Genomic DNA, 19,410 nt, shown 5'->3' on the forward strand with positions numbered 1-19,410 from the left:
AAGGTCCTGGGTCAAGTCCTGGTCATATTCTGAGTGCACAAAAAAATGCTATAGGTGGGGAAAAGCTTTCCTAACTAGTGTTATAATTCTTGGGTGTCCCTAAAACCATAAAATACAGAGAGAATTATTGAATAGATCTCCTAAAATTCTTTAGGGCTTGTGCACTGGCTGAGCCTAACCCACGGTGTCTTGTAGTGTACACTGTGCGCATCTGGAAAATTCAAGTTGCCTGCCTTTAAGATGTGTAACCAGCCCCTCACTTTCCGGATGAGACAGCTTTGTGGCCTCTTGTAGTTAGGGAGCAGTCTGACCCAGAGGTGTGCTCAAGCGAATTGGCCATGACCTTCACCTTATAAACACTATGTTCCATCCAAGAAACCCAAAGGGCCTTGACTTACCTTCTTGCCTTCAAACAGACAGTTGTTAAGTGAGCTGATCTTGCCTTCAGAATTCTCGGGGTGCATGGTGGTGTCAAAACCTTTTTCTTTAAATCCCAGACTATGTATTAAATTTAATAGATTAAATAAATAAAAATAAATTATTATCCATGCATATTTTAAAGAGATTAAGTGGAAGACTGATTAAGAGTCCAGGCTCTGCCCTGGCCAGTGTGGCTCAGTTGTTGGAGCGTGGACCATACACCAGAAGGTGGCAGTTTTGATTCCTGGTCAGGGCACATACCCAGTGTGTTGGTTCAATCTTCTCTCTCTCTCTCTCTCTCTTTCTCTTCCCCTCTCTCTAAAATCAATAAAAAATTATAGAAAAGAACCCGAGCTCGGCACAGACCACTCACTGGCTGCATGGCCCCCGGGAAGTTACTCAGTCTCTGTGCCTCAGCCTCCTCTCTGATGAACTGGCGACACTGATAGTGCAACAGGGCCGGGAACCTGGCCCTTGGTGGGTCCTCCTAGGGCCAGCTGGTCGCGTGTGGGTTCTTGACTTCCTGAAGAAAAAAATTTCACAGCACGGGTGCAGGGGACTCTGCGGGAATGCTTATTAAATCTGGGGAAACTAAAACAAGGACGGGCGCAGCACAGGAGCAGCAATAGGGGGACTAGGCAGGGCTGCCTTAGCTCTCTGGGAGGGCAGATAAGAGGGGCCTTGGGGACAGGTTCAAGGGTGAGCCTGGGAGGAGCTCCCTGGTTGCAAGTTTCACTGGCCCCTTAGACTTTAGGAGATGCGGCCTGTGGGGGAGACATGGAGGAGAAGAGGGGAGGGGACTGGCGGGGGTGCCCCCCAGAGGGAGAGCGCTGGCCGGGCCCTCTGTCCTGAAGCTTTTATCTCTGGGGAGGGTTTCAGCAGAATATCCATCAGCTTCCTAGGTGTGCTCCTTCAGGGTCACGGTCTCCACTGATTGCTCAGTGTCAGGGCAGGGAGTCCTCAGTCATTGCAGCTGGTCCTGGTGTCACCCACCTGGGTTTGCTGCTTTTCTGGGCCTGGAGCTGAAATACAGCTGAGGCCTAGATGTTATCTCTAGGGGACCTTCTGTATCTGCTGTCAGTTGCTCTGCCAGTGTGTTCCTCTGTCTACCTCAGTGTCCCTGTTCCACGTGTCCTGGCTTACCGGCCTGTCTCAGTGTTCTCTGTTGTCGTGAACAGATAGTTAGTGCTTTATATCTTAGGTATTACTCCTATCATGATTCTTTTACGGAGCCTTTGGGCTTGAAAATAGAAAAGAAAGAGACCACTTCCCCAACTTCCTGGTCAATCCACAGGAAAAACAAAACAAAACAAAACAAAAAACAAAACAGGAAAGGCCACTGGTGGATCCAGAAGGCAGAACTGTCCCCAGAGGACTCAGCCAGGATCACCCAGAAGCGGCTGTGTCAGTGCGCACATCCTACCTCACACACGCAGGGCTGCAGAGTGTTTGGAGACTTTGTTCTGTGGGGGTCCGAGATCATCCCCAGGGGTGGTTGTGAACAGAGAAACCCCAGTCTTGCAGAGTCAAGGGAAATGTACTGCAGGCCGGGTTTATTTTATGCTCTCTTACAGAATTACACAGTTAAAAAATGAAAACAGCCTTCTCTTAAAGGCATTCCTTTAGGCTGTTAGCTGGTAGGAAGAAGAGGTCTTAGCCCAGCCAAGGACATTTGCATTTTAATAGGTAAGTTTTGAAGCCCTAATTCCTTAGGACCTGGCTGGATGGCACTGTGACCACTGTGGTTTTGGAGGTGAGGGCGGGTGGGAGTGGGGGCTGGGAAATGAGGGCTGGCAGGGAGCTGTCTGAACCTCTCAGATCATGCTCCCTGTGTGGTTGCCTGCAGAGGACCAGGAGGAACTGTGAGTGCGTGTGGGTGTTGGGCTGGGCTGGGGAGGCGATGGGTAGTGCTTGTTGCTTGTCTCAGGCACGGGTATGCAGGATTCATTTTCAGCATTTAGTAGGCAGCAGACTGTCATGCAATGCCCAGGATGGCCTTGCACATTAAAACATGTTCAGCTGCTTCTTTTACAATTATTTGAGCCTTTAAGCCTTAAACCTGACTGGTTGACAAATAAATGCAAAGTATTTTATTTTTTTTACTTTTTCATATATACTGGATTTTACAGGAAAGAAACTGTCATGTATACTGAGGGAAGATTATTCTTTGCTTTTCTTGGAAAAATGTCATTAAATTGTTCACTATTTCAGAAAATCTGATCGCCAACAGCTACACTGTTCAGATTTGTGTCACTAATGCCTCATCCTCATATCAGGCTCTATTTGTAATCACTATATCCAGCACAAATATATATTCTTATTTTAAAGTTATTTCTTCTTTATATTAAAATTGGGAATGATATTGATTTTAAAATTAAAAATGTGTATAGGTAGGAGGGGTGAATTTGGTTTCAGGTTCCTGAAGCTTCCGTAATTTTAGGGGCATTCCTTAAAGAAACTGAATAGAAAATTATGAATACAGTATTAGCTGTTAGAATTACTTTATTTAGAACAAGAAAATAAATCACAACAAATTATAAAATACAAAAGCTGAAAAATAGCATGAACATCATAAAACCCAGAGAAACTGGGAAAACAACCATGTGCTGCTAGGCGCTTGGCTGTCATATTTTCTTCTCCACATCTTTGCTACCTCCTCTCCACCAGATAGTGTAACAATAATTTTATAGAGAAAGTAGGAATAGAATTCATTGTTCCCTCTAGCATCAGTTATCAGCATTTATTTTCTATTATCAATAGTTGAGGGTGCATAAAAATGCAATTCTTATGAGATATTCTCCCTGTTCGTAGTATTACTACAGGTCTGCCTTATAAACAGGGGAATTCTCGTAAATTTTATATTGTCTCTTTCTGATCAAAAGAGGCAAAAGCATCATGGTGTGTTTATAATTTTGTATTCTGCATAACTGAATATATTCCCGATAGGAGGGAGCTTCAGTTTTCACTAGACACCAAAGAATCACGTTCTCTGCTTACAGTTTCACACATGCTTGGAAAATAATTTTGAGAAAATTGCCTTCTGACTCCAGATATTTCAACCCTGGTTTTCCTCTACTGCCTGCAGATTTCCAGTGTCAAGTGCTGGAGCTCAGGGTCCTGCTGCGGCCCGACCTCAGGTCCTGCACCTTTGCTTCCTGAAGCCAGGAAAGTGGGCTCTTTGGTAGGATTTTTCTGGAAGCCATTTCTACCCCAGAATAGCTTGGGGTACCTGGAAGTGACAAGGAACCACATACCTCTGTTACACTAAACCAGAACCAAGCATCGTGGGCTTAAGTTCTCTTAGCTGGGCCCCAAAGGACTCCTGCAGCTGTTAGCACGCTGCCAATAGGGACAAGTGTGCGGGGGAAGGCTGAGGGGGAAGAAAGTCATCTTGTCCAAATGTTTTGTAAATTTTACAAAAACGTGACCTCTTCCAGGGTTTTGGAGGTGGCTACGGGTGAAGTGTCCTGAAGCTTAACTTTCTTTAGTCACATAGCCTGTGGATTTCTTATCAGGATCACAAAGAATATGTTACAAAATGTATGTAACACATAACATAACATCAAGAAATGGAGCCTGATTGGGTTGAAAACCACAGGTTTACATTTTAAAGAAGAGGAAAGGTCCAGAAGAAGGTTAAACAGAGGCCTTAAAGATAGGAAGCTCCCAATGGATTTTTCTTTTCCTTGAAAACAAGCCAGATTATCACCGAGTTTCAAGAAAACAACTGAATATTAAGTGTCTGATCAAAATTAAAATGTGTGTTGTAAACATTGGACTGAATACTGGAAATAGATGCAGTGTCAGAAATTCAGGACATTTTGGTAGCCATTCCTATAGGCCAGTGTTCCTCATCACCAGAGATGTGCACAGTTTTTAATGAGAAAATATGTACGTTTTTATTGGTGGTAATGTACAAAATTAATGTAAATATATTATAACTCATTCAGATGACCATTTCATAACGAGAAATTGCCACTTGATTTCAGTGCCTACATTAGCATGTTTTGTTTACAATTTACAACTGCAACCAGCGACCATCAAATTAACTCTTGTTGCACCTAAAATCATGGGTTAAAAATAGAGAAAAGTGGAGAGAAGACTGAACCAGCGTGAGGCCCACCACAAAAACCTCATGGACAGAGAACAGCTCCGTGATTAGCAGAGGGAAGGGGGAGGGGAGGTAGGAGAGGCCAGAGGGGGATAAGCAGTGATGGAAGGAGACTGACTTGGGCGGGCACCAAGCACGTCCACTGGCACCATTTTCCCGAGAGCTCAGATGGAGTGAGCATTTTTTAGCAATAAAGTATTTTTTAATTAAAGCGTGTACATTGATTTTTATACATAGTTCTTTACACACTATTAGACTACAGTATAATTTAAACATAACTTTTACATGCACTGGGAAACCAAAACCTTATGTTACTTTATTGCTGTAGTTGTTTTATTGCAGTGGTCCAGAACCGAACTTGAAATATCTCCGAGGTCTGCCTGTACAGGTGTAAATTATAAGTTTCCTTTTGTTTGCTTGCTTTATGTTTTGGCTGAAAATTTAAAACTGAGAAAAGGCTGAGAAACCAAGTGCTCTTAAGGACCATGTAATCCAATGTGAGAAGAAATACAGTAAAGATATGAATAAGTAAATAGACAAAACATATCAAGTAGTAAAGAGGCAGAGAACTAACTCAGAGTGATGTGATTAAGTGAGAGGGTGGTTAACTCAGATATTTAGGTTAATCACATATTAAAATGATAACAGTGCAGTCGAATCTCTCAACAACCTCAAGTTCACTAAATGATCAGATTAAACGATACTCAGCCTGTCTCTGCGGGACAGATTGACAGTCGCACACTATTTGCTAAATGCCCGCCCCTGGGGAGCGTCTCTGTAGGAGAAATAGCAGGAGGCAGTGGTGCCACAGAATCGAGGCCGAAGGGAGTTTCTGGACAGAGGGCAAATAACAACATCAGTTACCAGGTGGGAGAAAACGCGGAACAGCCTCAGGAATTTGGTAATTAGAAAAATTTTGGTGTAGTGCCCGTCTTCCAGGGTCTGTATCAGCCACGGAACCCTGACATCCTGGTGGTAAGCTCCCTAAAGGGACCAGTCTCTGAGACATTACTCATAAGACAACTCAAAATGCTCATCCTTTTTAATGATAAACATACCAGACCAGTCTTTTCCATGTGGTTTTTGCTTCCTGATGGATATAAATAATTTAGTACTATATTAAAATGCATGTCAGAAGGTTATTTACTGTTCACATATTACTCCTTTCTTACCCCATCGAAGCATAAATCACGATAAATGAATATTGCATCTTTTCCTGTCTTCTTCCTGGTCACATACTAGATGTGTGTCTCAGTCATTGCTCTTTACCTGGTGCTTAGCACAATGCAGCACATGTTTAGAGTTCTAATAAATAATTAAGGGATATAAATAAGCAATTAACTCATTGATTATTTCTCTCATGATGTAGCAACCTAATAAATCATCCTTCTCTTTCTTAGAGACAATTTTCTTTAAAAAATTATCTCTTGAAGAGCACTGGAGACATGCTAGACAACTATCTCTATTGTTCATTTATTATTAGAACTATTGATTTTGTCTTTGTATTTGTACTTAGGAAAATGATCACCAAAAAACACACTCTTCAATTAATTCCTACGGTAATTAGCATCATAGACTATTTTCTTTTATTACTAATGGCCTACCTGCTCTATTGAGATATGAAAAATAGGGAAAAGATATGGTCTTCTGATCTTTTTTGTACTATTCTAACTACAGGATATTAACTATGAATTTAATTAACTGGAAATAAAATATAATAAAGACAACAAATGAAAAGATGAAATTCCTTGTGCTGTCCAGTTCTGGTTTATAGGTCTCCTTCACCGCAGTCACATGGCTGAAGAGAGAGTCTCCTTTGGCCTACTTGTCACAGTCTCTTTGTGAACAAACCTTCTAGTCTTTTCAGAAACCACAGGCACTGTGCTTCGCTATGGCACATCCAGAGCTATGTACTTGGCTGCATGGATTATTTTGATATGTGTTACTCAGAATTTGTGGCCAGAATAAAAGTGGGGAAAACCTGCAGATTTTTAAAATTGTGCATCACTCTTTTTTGTTCAGGACAGCATCATTTACCCCTTATTTCTAGAGCTTTTATTATTTCTGCTTAGAGAATCGCTTCAGTTTTCAGGCATCACTCCCACCCCAACCTATATTTCTACCATCTTATATCTCTGCTAATTATAAAACACAGGCTTGCTGGCTTATGCCTACTTGTAGTCATGTATCATTGACAAGTCAGAAGTAAATAGGTTTTTTCTCACTGTGCTAGTGTAATGAAGTGTGTACTAGATAGAGGACCCAGGTTTGAATCCCTACTCTATTTAGTTCTACCTTGCACTCTTGCCCTAACTGATGAAAAACCTTCTATACAAAAAAAATTGAAGAACCCATGGAATAAATGTACAAGAAATGACCTGATTAGCAAAACACTGCTTGCAACCCTTAATAAAAAATAATTCAGAAAAAGTCATCAAAAGATGAAGTAATAAAAGATCGATGGGGTATCTGAATAGAGCATCAGGCTGTAGCAAAATGAAACACTGATCAATTTAGCATTGCTTAGAGTGGGCTAATCAAACAATATGTGCCTCTTGATGAGTGTTGCCAGATAAAATACAGAAAGCCTAGTTAAAAATGAATTTCAGATAACCAATAATTTTTAGTATAAATATGTACTATGCAATAGTTGGGATATACTTATCCTGAAAAATTATTTACTGATTGTTTAAAATTCAAATTTAAGTGAATATTCTGTATTTTTATTTGTTAAATCTGACGACCCTGCAAAATTTTATATAGTAATATTGTACAATATAGCTTATAGAATATGTAGTTTAATATAGTTAACACAATTTAATAAATCAAACTTGCAGCTATTTAAGCCTTTAGAACTAACTTCTAGTCTACAGGAAATACAGGATATGAAGAACAAATTAAATGATACAATGAGTAAATAGATATGCAGAAGGTGAGACTTTGATCTGGTTTTAAACCCGATGTAAAAAAAGGGAGGGGAGTAGTAGTGGAAAAACCATGCTCAAACGAGGATGACTTCTTCCCCCAGGGGATATTTGACAATCTTTAAAGACATTTTTTGTTGTCTCCAATTTAGTAGGGGCAGGGGGGAAGATGCTTCTGACATCTAGTGAATAGAAGCCACAGATGCTACCAAACATCACACACAGGACGACCTCCTTTTCTCACCCCTCTCCCTGCCTCCACACGCACAAGAAGGAATTTAAGTGCTGGCGAGGGTGTGGAGACCGGGCACCCAGCACACTGCTGGTGGGCATGCAGACTGGGGCAGCCACTGTGGAAAACAGTGTGGAGTCGCCTCAAAAGTTAAAAATGGAGCTGCCTTTTGACCCAGTGATCCCGGTTCTAGAAATACATTCTAAGAAGCCAGAAACACCTACCAGAAAGAATATATGCAGCCTATGGTCATAGCAGCATTGTTTACAATAGCTAAAATCTGGAAGCAGCCCAGTGCCCATCAGCAGATGAGTGGATAAAAAGCCGTGGCACATCCACACCATGGAATACTACGCAGCTGTGAAGAAGAAGGATGTCTTACTCTTTGACACAGCATGGAGGACCTGGGGATTATTATACTAAGTGAAATAAACCTGCCAGGGAAAGACAAATATTACATGATAGCACTTATGTATGGAATCTAAAGAAGAAAATAAACTGACCAACAAAATAGCTCCAGAGATGTGAAAGCATGGAACAGACTGATGATTCTTAGAGGGAAATGGCAGGGTGCGGGGAGAGATTAACCAAAGAACTTTATGCATATATGCATGAACCATGGACTCAGGCAATAGTGCTGTGAAGGTCTGGGCAAGGGGTGGGAGTGGGAAGGAAAAGGTCAATGGGCGGGAAGAGGACATCTGTAATAGTTCCAATAATAAAGATAAATTTAAAAATAAAAAATAACAAAGTTAACAACAACAAACATTGTCAATAGTGCCCCTATTGAGAAACCTGGTCTAGGCTAAAAGAGGGTTTAAAGACTTAACAACCACATGCACTGAGCGGTGCCTGTTTGGATCTTTAAACGTAATGTAATATAGAGGAATCCTGTGACCAAAAAGGGAAGGCAGCTATTTTAAAATAATACAGTAGAAAATTGTTTATTGATATAAAAAAGGTTCAGCATACATTGTTAGGGGGAAAAAGAAACTGGGCCTAAAGAAGTTTGTATAGAACGATCTCATATTGTTGGAAAGGACAAAAGGATACAAAATAATTATCATCTTACTTTCGCCAGGAGCCCAAGTGCATGTGTGTGTAAACAGATACACAAAGGACGGCATGGAGCAGAGACTTGAAACGATTCAGCAAAATGTTAATAGTGTTGCTGTTTCTAAGTTGGAGATCATAAGTAACTTACATTGTCTTATTTTTCCTTTCCTGTGTTTTCTAAACTGAACATATAGTACCTTTGAATGAAAGGGAAAGAGGATTGTTTAGAGAAGCCTTGGTGTGAAGGTCGCGGTGGCCACCTCCTTCCACAGGGCATGGCCCGCGTGGCTCCTCCAGCGTCTCCCTTGGGTGCAGAGGCCTTGCCAGCTGTGCTGAGCCAGAGCTGAGCCCGATGGCCCGACGCCCTCCTGCTGTCCCATTGTCCCTCCAGCCGGCCTGTGAATGAGCCGAAGGGAGCCTGAGGCACAGGTCTGCCAGCACCGGCTGCTGTCACCAAGAATGGACATGGCTCCCTAACTGGGGGCGCTAGGCCGACGCCCACATCCCCGCAGACTTAAGGAAAACTGGCTGTAGGCTGAAGCTGGGCCTGAGACGCTCTCGCCCCGTAACCTTTGCTGGCCCCCATCTCTTTTTTCAATGCTCGCCTGGAGGTATGTTTGTTGATTTGAGAGAGAGAAGCGTGGATGAGAGGAGAGAAACCTCCATCAGTTGCCTCCCGTGTGCGCCCTGAGCAGGAAGGGAGCCGGCAGCCCTTCAGGGAGGCTCCAGCCAACTGAGCCCCAGCCAGGGCGCCCCGTCCGATTTGAGTAAGATCAGGAAGGTGGTTTCTCTCCAGTCCTAAAAAGTCTAAAAGTTGGGGTTTTCTCTGAGTAAGCTTATTAAGTATTCCTAGAGTTTTACTTGATTCAAACTCAGTGCAGTGTTCGTTTCTGAAGCCCCAATAATCCCCAAGAGAGAGTAAGCACATGACGGCCTCTCCCTCACCTGCTCCCCAAGTTCCTAATGAAACCTTAGAGACAAGCTCTGGGTTCTTGCATTGTTGCCTCTTAGTAGCCTGGAGGGATTTTCAAAGGGGTGTTCCCAGAAGGCTGGAGGCAAAGGGATTTTCTCCTCTTGGGGAAAATAAATCTCCAGAGCTCCTGAACTCTGGCGTTTAAGAGACTGCATTTTTCCTGGGCCGCTTCCCCAGAAAAAGGAACCAGTGCCCCCGTCTCAGGCGTGCAGCAAGAATTTGAAGTTCCCTCCGATACTAGAAGAGCTGAATTTTCCCTGCTGTCTGGGTTTTGCTCCCACAACAAAGTGTTTTCATGGGCTTCCTCTGAATAGATTCAGCCCCTTCAGTTCCTTTTAAAGATCAGTGTCTGGAAAGTGACTCCTCCTTCCTATTGCCAAGGTCAGAAGCAGTGAGTTGCTTTGGCAGAACTAACTGAAAGGGGATGCCATGTCGATTTTCCAAAATCTTATTATTTTCCCTCTATGGTTTTCAGTATTTGCTCGGTTGTATTGATTCTCATGCCCATTGATATTATATTTCTTCATGCTCATCTCGCTGTGGTAATGGATTCAAGGACATGAATTTAGCAGACATGATCATAATCTTCAAATATTTTAAATACTGTCTGGCTGAAAAGGAAATAGAAGGCAGGATACTGTGCGGAGGTACAAAGTGGCCGGGAGAAAGATATTGAGTCAATGAAAAGAAACATTTTCTAAGAATTAAGACTATTCAAAAATAGAATTAATGACGGTATATCTATATGGATCTATAAATGGAATATTAGGTACCATTAAAAATAAAGTGTGAGATAGACTTATAGTACTGTTATAGAAAGTATTCACGAAATAATAGTAACTGAAAAAAGCTACTTGTGAATTTGTATGTTCCATGTAATTTCATTTGTGTAAAATTGAAATGATATGGACATACAATATGCATAATTGTACATAGAAAATATCTAGACAGAAATAAATAAATTTAAAAAACAAACATGAATTATGTTTACTTCTGGACTAAAGAATGCAAAATGCAGCAGGAAAAAACTAACTTTTCCCTTTATACTCTACAGATGGCTTTTCCCCTTAAGCATTTTTATAACATAAAAAGCCTTGTTTTATTTTTTTAAGTAAACTTAGCATGTTAAAAAAAAAGAAGGGTTGCTCACTTGTAAGATAATGAATTTCCAATCATTGAAAGCAGTGAAGCAGAATTTGGTGAACTGTCCGTGAGGAATGCTGGGCTTTTTAAATTACATTCTAACTAAGTTTCTATGATTCTGTTATATTTAAAAAAGTTAAAGCTACGAAAAAACATGTGAGGTTTCCAACTGGAAAGATTTGACTAATGAAATGGATAAGATTAACCCCTTGCCCAGGATCGGTAGTCAGGTGTAAGCAGAAAATGATTCCTCTAGAAGGTAATAATCTTTCCTTTTGAGCCTGGAGAGATAGTTTAGGCTAAAGATCCAGGGCCCAGGGAAACAAAAGTGGTGTGAGCGCTGCTGGTCCTGGAGACGCGGCTGTGCAGGTGGCGGCTGTCACTCTGTTCCAGTGTCGCGATCACACTGCGCCTGGTGTTATGGCATCAGGCCTTTGCCGGTTGTTTTCCGAGGGGCGAGGACAGGAGACGCAACTAATGCACAAGCACAATTCAGGTGTTTCTCCTCTCGAGCCCAGGGTAGTTTCTCCATTCCTCTTGGTGTGGGTAGGATTGGTTTTCCACTTACATCAGCTCTGAGTTTTGTTTTGTTCCGGAATCGGTCGTGAATCACAGTAAAACGGGAATGCTTAAGGACTAGCTTGTTCCCACATCCCTGAGGAAAATTAACATATACATATTTTACGGTACATTTTTCTCTGTATTTTGAAATTTTATTTGTTTTTTTCATAAAAATCCTTAGTAAGGAAATTTCAAAATCCGTCGCCATCCAACTACTTACATCTCACTGCAGTAATGCTCAGCATTGGCCCTGTGGTTATTTAAAATTTTAATATTTTTTCACCATGGATTTCTGCAATGATTGATATTTAAAAAAGCTTTTATTAAAATTGTATTCACCTTGATTATTGAGTGTTTTTGGTGCTTCTAAAATTTGCACCCAAGATGAGCGCCTCCCTTGCCACCCTCTACTTCCAGCACAGTTCAGAAAGTTTTTCTTTTTACCAACTACAATCTTTCTTTCAAAATGGAAGTTAATTTCTTCTGGATATGGTCCTTCGGTGCTCAAATTTCTATAAAATGCCTGTTGTGTCAACTTTCTCTCTCAAAGGTAAATTAACCCCCCACTTTCACTCTTTCTCCTCAGTCCTCTCTGCAAGCTCATTGCAGAGCTCCCTTTTGCAGCAGAATTATAGGATTTGGCTTTGTGGTTAGAAGATAATAATTAAGAAGAAGATCTGTATTATACAGAGGTCATAAAGAGAAAGATAATTTAAGATTCTCCATTTAGTGCCCAGAATAAAGTTATTTTTAGCATTTTGGTATATTTCTTTCCAGCCCTTTTTTAGTGGCTGTGCCATTGAATGCATTGCCTTCATTTATTTCTTCCTTCTTTTCTGTTCCCTGTTTTATTTTAACAAAATTATGGTCTATCTATGTATCCTTGTATTTACCTATGTATCTATCTATGTGACTATGTATGTGCGTATGCCACAGAGTTCCCATCAAATGAACATGCTATAATTTATTTAATCATTCCTTTTTAAGTTTACATTGTTTTTGGTCTTTATTATTATAAATAATATTATAAAGCCCTCTTTCACATGCAAGCTGATATATATCTCTATTTCTTTAAAATAAATAATTGGAAGTGAAAATATTAAGCCAAGGAGAATGGGCATGTGCTATAATTAATATTCTAATATTTTATCTACTTAATTAGATAGTCCTAAAAATTTTTCAATTTTCCTAATGTTTTTCAATTTTTCCAGTTTTTCCCCAATGAAATCTCATTTCCAGAGTAAGGGAAATATTACCTCTTATTAATAACGCACCCCCCCCCAATACCCTTCTTTCTTATATGTTTTGTGAACATGATGCTACAAATCACACTGGGCTTAGACTTAAAGGATTGTATCTATGACTTTTTAATTTTGGACAAATCTCCTAATCCTAGGTGTGTTAGGTTTCCCATCTGCAAGATGAAGATAATAATTACCCAACATGTGGGATTGTTATGCTGTTAAACAACATGTGTAAAAACTCTTTATAAACTAAAAAGTGCAATAAGGGACTATTATTTTTGTTGTTGTTGCCACTATTATTAATTTTTAAAAATGAGAACTTTGTGATCCCCAATTACTCCTCAAACAGAAAATAGGAGAGATGTGCAAACTGGTGTCCCCAAAGATACCCAGTTTATCATTCCGAAGAAATTTGAAAAGAGAGTTCAGAGTAGAATCGTGAGTCAGACTACCTGTGAAAATTCACATGCAGGCACGAGCTAGCGAACACAGAGAAATACACACACTTTCCAAGAACTGGCTACAGAGCAGCACTAGCCTTTGCAAAGGGCTTGGACTGATAGGTGGCATTTAGTTTTGAGAAGACTTTCTGAGCAAGAGGACACTTGAGTTAAGTTTTGAATAAGAAAAGAAACATGATTCATGAAAAAACAATGGAAGAGATTAAGCAAAAAACCAAAAGCCTCATAGACACAGACAACAGTGTGGTAATTACCGAGGGAAAGGGGGTCGGAGGGAGGCAAAGGGGGAAAGGGCAGATACACGGAGATGGAAGGAGACTGACTGGGGTGGTGAGCACACAACACATATACAGAAGATATGCTATAGAATTGTACCCCTGAAACCTATATAATTTTATTAAGCAATGTTGCCCCAATAAATTCAGTGAAAATTTTTTGTAAAATGCGGAGGGCAGTCATGTTTGAAGCTAATGAATGATTTGTGAAAATGGTTTATGAAAGACGCAGACAAATGGAACAGGAAGAAAGCAAACACTTGTCCTTGGCAACTTAGAAGGGAAGATGTTTAAGATTGAAATTGTGCTTTGAATAAAGTAGAATAGATTGGCAAATTTGTGTTAGGTAAACAAAACTCTGAAACTGTAGTCCAGAAGAAAATTCTTTTTTTTTTTTTTTTTTAAATATACCTTTATTGATTTCACAGAGAGGGAAGGAGAGGGAGAGAGAGAGACAGAAACATCAATGATGAGAGAGTCACTGATTGAGCCCGCAACCCGGGCATGTGCCCTGACTGGGAATCGAACCCGACTGCCTGGATCATAGGTCGATGCTAAACCGCTGAGCCATGCCCGGCCGGGCTGAAAATTCTTTTAAAATTTAACTATGCATTTCTTCTTTCTATAGCCTCAGTTTTTTCCTAACACTTGTGTTCTAACTCATCAGGAAATAGTTTCTAAACTTGCCCCAGTTATCCTTCCTTCTATCTTATCCCATCCCTGTTTATAATTCTTTACTGTTCTACATAAATCTGCACACGTGGAATTATTTCCTGATTGTTTTTTCCCATCTTTACCTATAAGGAAACAGTAGTCTCCATTTACCTGGCATCCATCAGGAGCAGATTCTTATCATCTCCTTCTCCTGGAATTCTCCTGGTCAACCCATTGAGCACTGACATATTCTGACTGATTGGCCTGCCTCCAGCCTTAGATGTGGAATTTAGCAATGAGGAAAGAGAACCAGACAGTGGTGAGTGAATTTTTTTTCCAGGGTTTCTCCAGCTTTCATGAACACAAACTTACTCTGTTTGTAATATTTCTTTCCTTGTACATTTTAACCCTGGCTGGCAATATCATCATCGTGACAATTATCAGCATTGATCGTCACCTTCACACCCCCATGTACTTCTTTCTCAGTATGCTTTCAATTTCAGAAACTATGTACACATTGGTCATTGTGCCACAAATGCTCTCCAGCCTCATGCGACAAAGCCAGACCATCTCCTTGGCTGCCTGTGCCACCCAGATGTTCTTTTTTATCACTTTGGCCATCAACAACTGCTTCCTACTCACGGCAATGGGGTATGACCGCTACGTCGCCATCTGCAAACCCTTGAGGTACACGGTCATCATGAACAAGAAGATGTGTGCCCAGCTGGTAGGGGGGGCCTGCAGCATTGGGCTGCTTGTGGCCATAATTCAGATTTCCTCTGTGTTCAGGCTGCCCTTTTGCGATAAAGAGGTGGCCCATTATTTCTGTGACATCCTCCCAGTTATGAAGCTCTCCTGTGCTGACACCAGTCTACATGATACAGTTAATTTTATCATCAGCTCACTTGTGATTGTGCTGCCCATGGGTTTGGTCTTCATCTCTTACATCCTTATCATCTCCACCATCCTCAAGATTGCCTCGACTAAGGGCCAAAAGAAGGCGTTTGCAACTTGCGCCTCTCACCTCACTGTGGTCATTGTCCACTATGGCTGCGCCTCCATCGCCTACCTCAAGCCCAAGTCAGACAGCACCAAAGGTCAGGATCAGCTGATCTCAGTGACCTACACAATTTTTACTCCTCTCCTTAATCCTGTGGTTTATACTCTGAGAAACAAAGAGGTCAAGGATGCCCTTCACCGTGCTATCAGCAAAAAACCTCTTGTCTAGCATCTTAGGTAGCTTGACATAAACCCTAACATACTCAGGATTTTTGCAATCTGAAAAAAAATTTGACCTTTTAAAATTTTTTTGCATGTATCTGTTCAATTTTCCCATCACCATTTGTTGAAGAGACTGTCTTTACCCCAATGTATATTCTTGCCTCCTTCGTCATAGATTAATTGACCGTGTAAGCATGTCTGTTTTTCTGGGCTCTCTATTCTGTTCCATCGATTGATGTGTCTGTTTTTATGCCAGTACCATGCTGTTTTGATTACTGTGGCCTTGGTGTGTAATTTGAGACCAGGTAGCATCATACCTCCAACTTGGTTCTTTTTTTTTTTTTTTTTTAAATGATGATTTTGAATATATCTTTATTGATTTCAGAGAGAGGAAAGGAGAGAGAGAGAGAGAAAGAGAGAGAGAGAAACATCAATGATGAGAGAGTGATTGATTGAGCCCGCAACCTGGGCATGTGCCCTGACTGGGAATCGAACCCCATTCGCCTGGATCCTAGGTCAACGCTCAACCGCTGAGCCACGCCTGGCAGGGCTATTCTTCTTTCTGAAGATTGCTGTAGCTAGTCAGGGTCTTTTGTGGTTCCATATAAATTTTAGGATTACTTGCTCTACTTCTGTGAGAAATGCTATTGGTATTTTGGTAGAGATTGCATTGAATCTATAGATTGCTTTGGGTAGTATGGACATCTTAATGATGTTAAAATGGGCATGGTATATGCTTCCATTCTTTATTATCTTCTTTGATTTCTTATTTCAATGTCTTATATTCTGAATTCAGGTCTTTTGCTTTCTTGCTTAGATGTACTCCTAGGTAATTTTTTCGTGCAATTGGAAAAGGGATTGTTTTCTTAATTTCTCTTTTTGGTAGTTTGTTACTGGTGTGTAAAAATGCAAGTGATTACTGAATATTAACTTTGTATTCTCCTAGACCACTTTCTTACACCATTATAAGAATAAACAGAAAATGTGTTAAAGACTTAAATGTATGACCCCAAACTTTAAAACTCCTAGAAGAAAACAGTAACCTTTTTGACATAGCTCTCAGTAATATTTTGGGGGATATATCTCCTCAGACAAGGGACCAAAAAAAACTAAACACACGAGGCTTTATCAAACTAAAATGTTTTTGCATAGCAAAAGAAACCATCAACAAAATGAGAAGACAACTTACTGAATGGAAGAAAATATTTGCTAGTGATACACCTGATGGGATTAATATCCAAAATACACGAAGAACTCATAAGACATAACAATAAATAATAAATCAATAAAATAAATAAATAAAAACAATCCAATTTAAAAATGGGCAGAGGACCTGAATAGACACTTCTCCAAAGAGGACATACAGATGGCCAATAAATATATGAAAAATGCTCAACATCAATAATCATCAGAGAGATGCAAATAAAACCACCATGAGACATCACCTCACACCTGTCAGAATGGCCACCATCAATAAATCAACAAAGAAGTATTGGTGAGGATGTGGGGAAGGGGAACCCTTGAGTACTGTTGGTGGGTTTGCAAATGTTGCAGCCACCATGGAAAACAGTTTGGAGGTTCCTTGAAAATGAGAAATAGAACTACCTTGTAACCCAGCAATTCCATTTCTGGGTATTTATCTGATGAAATCCAAAACACTACTTCAAAAAGATGTATGCAGGCCTATGTTCATTGAGGCATTATTTACAATAGCCAAAGTGTAGAAGCAACCCAAGTGCCCATCAATAGAGGAATGGATAACGAAGTGGTACATATATAAAATGGAATATTACTTGGCCATAAAAAATTGAATCTGACTATTTGCAACAACATGGATGGATCTAGAGGCTATCATACTAAGTAAAATAAGACAGAGAGAGACAAATACCATATGATTTACCTTATATGTGGGATCTAAAAACAAAAAACAAAAGAGAACTCCTAGATACAGAGACCAAACTAATGGTTGCCAGATGGGAGGAGGGTTGGAGACTTGGATGAAAAGGTGAAGGGATTAAAAGTACAAATTGGCAATTACAAAATAGTCACTGGGATATAAAATGTAGTATAGAGAATATAATCAATAATATTGTAATAACTATGTATAGTGTCAGGGGGGTGTTAACCTTATCAGAACGAATCACTTCATAAGTTATATAAATGTCTAACCCCTATGCTCTACACCAAAAACTAATATAATATTGTATGTAAACTGTAACTGAAAAAATATTTTTTAATAGAGGCTTTACCAATATGAGAGTTGCAAAATTTGGTGATAAGCCTGTGTTAAAGAATCAAGTTCCATGACTTGAACTTTGTTTTTGTCATCACTCTCCTAAATCTTCTATTAATCTCATAAATTACCAATTTTCTCGAAGCTCATATTAGAGCTTTTTCCTTGGTGAGTCTTGGCTCCAAGTTGACCTGTTAGTAAGTAATGTGTCACATTCAGCCCCTGAATTTCGCTGCAGTTAGATATGCTTTCTGTGGAGTAATGTGTATGCTCTTCTGCATTCACAAGTGTAGAGATGTCTGAAGATATTTTTTGAGATTAAATTTATGAATTCCACCTCACAACCAGCTCTGGCTGTCTCACATTTGAAAATGAGCCCATGATTTTCAGTTTTTCCTGTGTGGAACTTGAGCTGGTGCCCTTGTCTTGCCTTTCAGCTCTTTCTTTCTACACGAATGGAACTCATTTTCTGTGAACAGTTGGGTGCCTAGTTTAAACTCACAGTTTAAACACTTGTCTTAATAAGTCTGAGAATCTCCCAATTCCTATAGTTTTTGCCTTCTAAAGGGGAAAATTATACTGATTGTGAAAAATGTTTAAGATTTGAGGATTATTTGGCCTTGAGTAAAATGAGGCAGAACTTGCCAAATGACTGCCAGTACAAAAGGGCTGATGTTAAAAAAAACACTAACAATAATCTGTATCTGTCCCCAATCATCCTTTTCCTGCTTAAAGACAGTCCAAACTTGCATGGAAAGATGCACTGAAAGTGCATGTCAAACAAAGGACTTGGGAATCCCTGATGGTAGAAAGACCAATAAGGGAAATATTCATGTTTACAGAGCATTACCTTGAAAGAAAAGATTTGCTTCCATAGAGCAGCTATCTCCAAGGAAGCAACCTGAGAGCGAGTGTGCAGCGGACCTTTAGGAAGTTTTGTCTTTATCTGGGTTCCCTGAGAACATTTCTGAATCTTGTCTTGATAGGATCAAGGCAAACACTCATACAACTCTACTTTTGATAAAATCCCATTTGAGATTCTGTCTTTGGGTAGCCTACTCACTATAGTAACCTGCCCCTAAAAGCCTTTCCCAACAGGCATGTTATTTTTATAGATTGTTGAATTTTTGCCTGCAGAACCCTATATTACCTCCCACCCCTGTACATGGCTTTATAAGATTGGCACCCATACAGAAAGCAGTGTGTTCCCCTGAGTTCCTACAGTTTGATGCTGTAGAAAAGTATGGTGTGATTCACCCAAAGTAATGTTTGCAACAATACAGAATGAATATTAAAGAACTACCTAGTTATTTTTTGTTTGCTTAAATTTATCTTTATTGTTAAAAGTGTTTCAAATGTCCCCCTTTTTTTTCTAATGACCCCCTCCACCCTGCTCTTGTCCCCTTCCCAGGCTTTCACCAAACTATTATCTGTCCATGGGTTATGCATATATGCATATAAGCTCTTTGGTTAGTCTCTTCACACCCGGCCTCTCCCTATCCTTTGAGATTTGTCAATCTGTTCCATGTTTCCATTCTTCTGTTTCTATTTTATTCATTAGTTTATTGTGATCATTAGATCCTTCTTTTTTACAGCTGTGTGGTATTCCATGGTGTGTATGTCCCACAGCTTTTTATCCACTCATCTACTGATGGGCACTTGGCTGTTTCCGGATCTTAGCTATTGTAAATGGTGCTGCTATGAACATAGGGGTGCATATATTCTTTCTGTTTGATATTTCCTCTTTCTTAGGGTATATTCCTAGAAATGGGATCACTGGGTCAAATGGCAGTTCCATTTTTAATTTTTTGAGGAAACTCCACACTATTTTCCCTAGTGGCTGCATCAGTCTGCATTTCTACCAGCAGTGTACCAGGGTTCCCTTTTCTTTACATCATCGTC

At 40.1% G+C, this 19,410-nt stretch overlaps 1 protein-coding gene across 1 annotated transcript; it reads left to right on the top strand.

The window, feature by feature from the left end:
• Nucleotides 1-14,349: 14,349 nt before the first annotated feature.
• Nucleotides 14,350-15,282, top strand: LOC308549375 (olfactory receptor 10J1-like; the record flags this gene model as incomplete). The annotated part of the gene is made up of 1 exon (XM_081121909.1): nt 14,350-15,282. The coding sequence occupies one exon, from the start codon at nt 14,350-14,352 to the stop codon at nt 15,280-15,282; it is 933 nt and encodes a 310-aa protein (XP_080978035.1).
• Between the last annotated feature and the right edge of the window lie 4,128 nt (nt 15,283-19,410).

Source organism: Miniopterus schreibersii, assembly GCF_964146895.1.
Source record: "Miniopterus schreibersii genome assembly, chromosome: 19".
Lineage (NCBI taxonomy): Eukaryota > Metazoa > Chordata > Mammalia > Chiroptera > Miniopteridae > Miniopterus > Miniopterus schreibersii.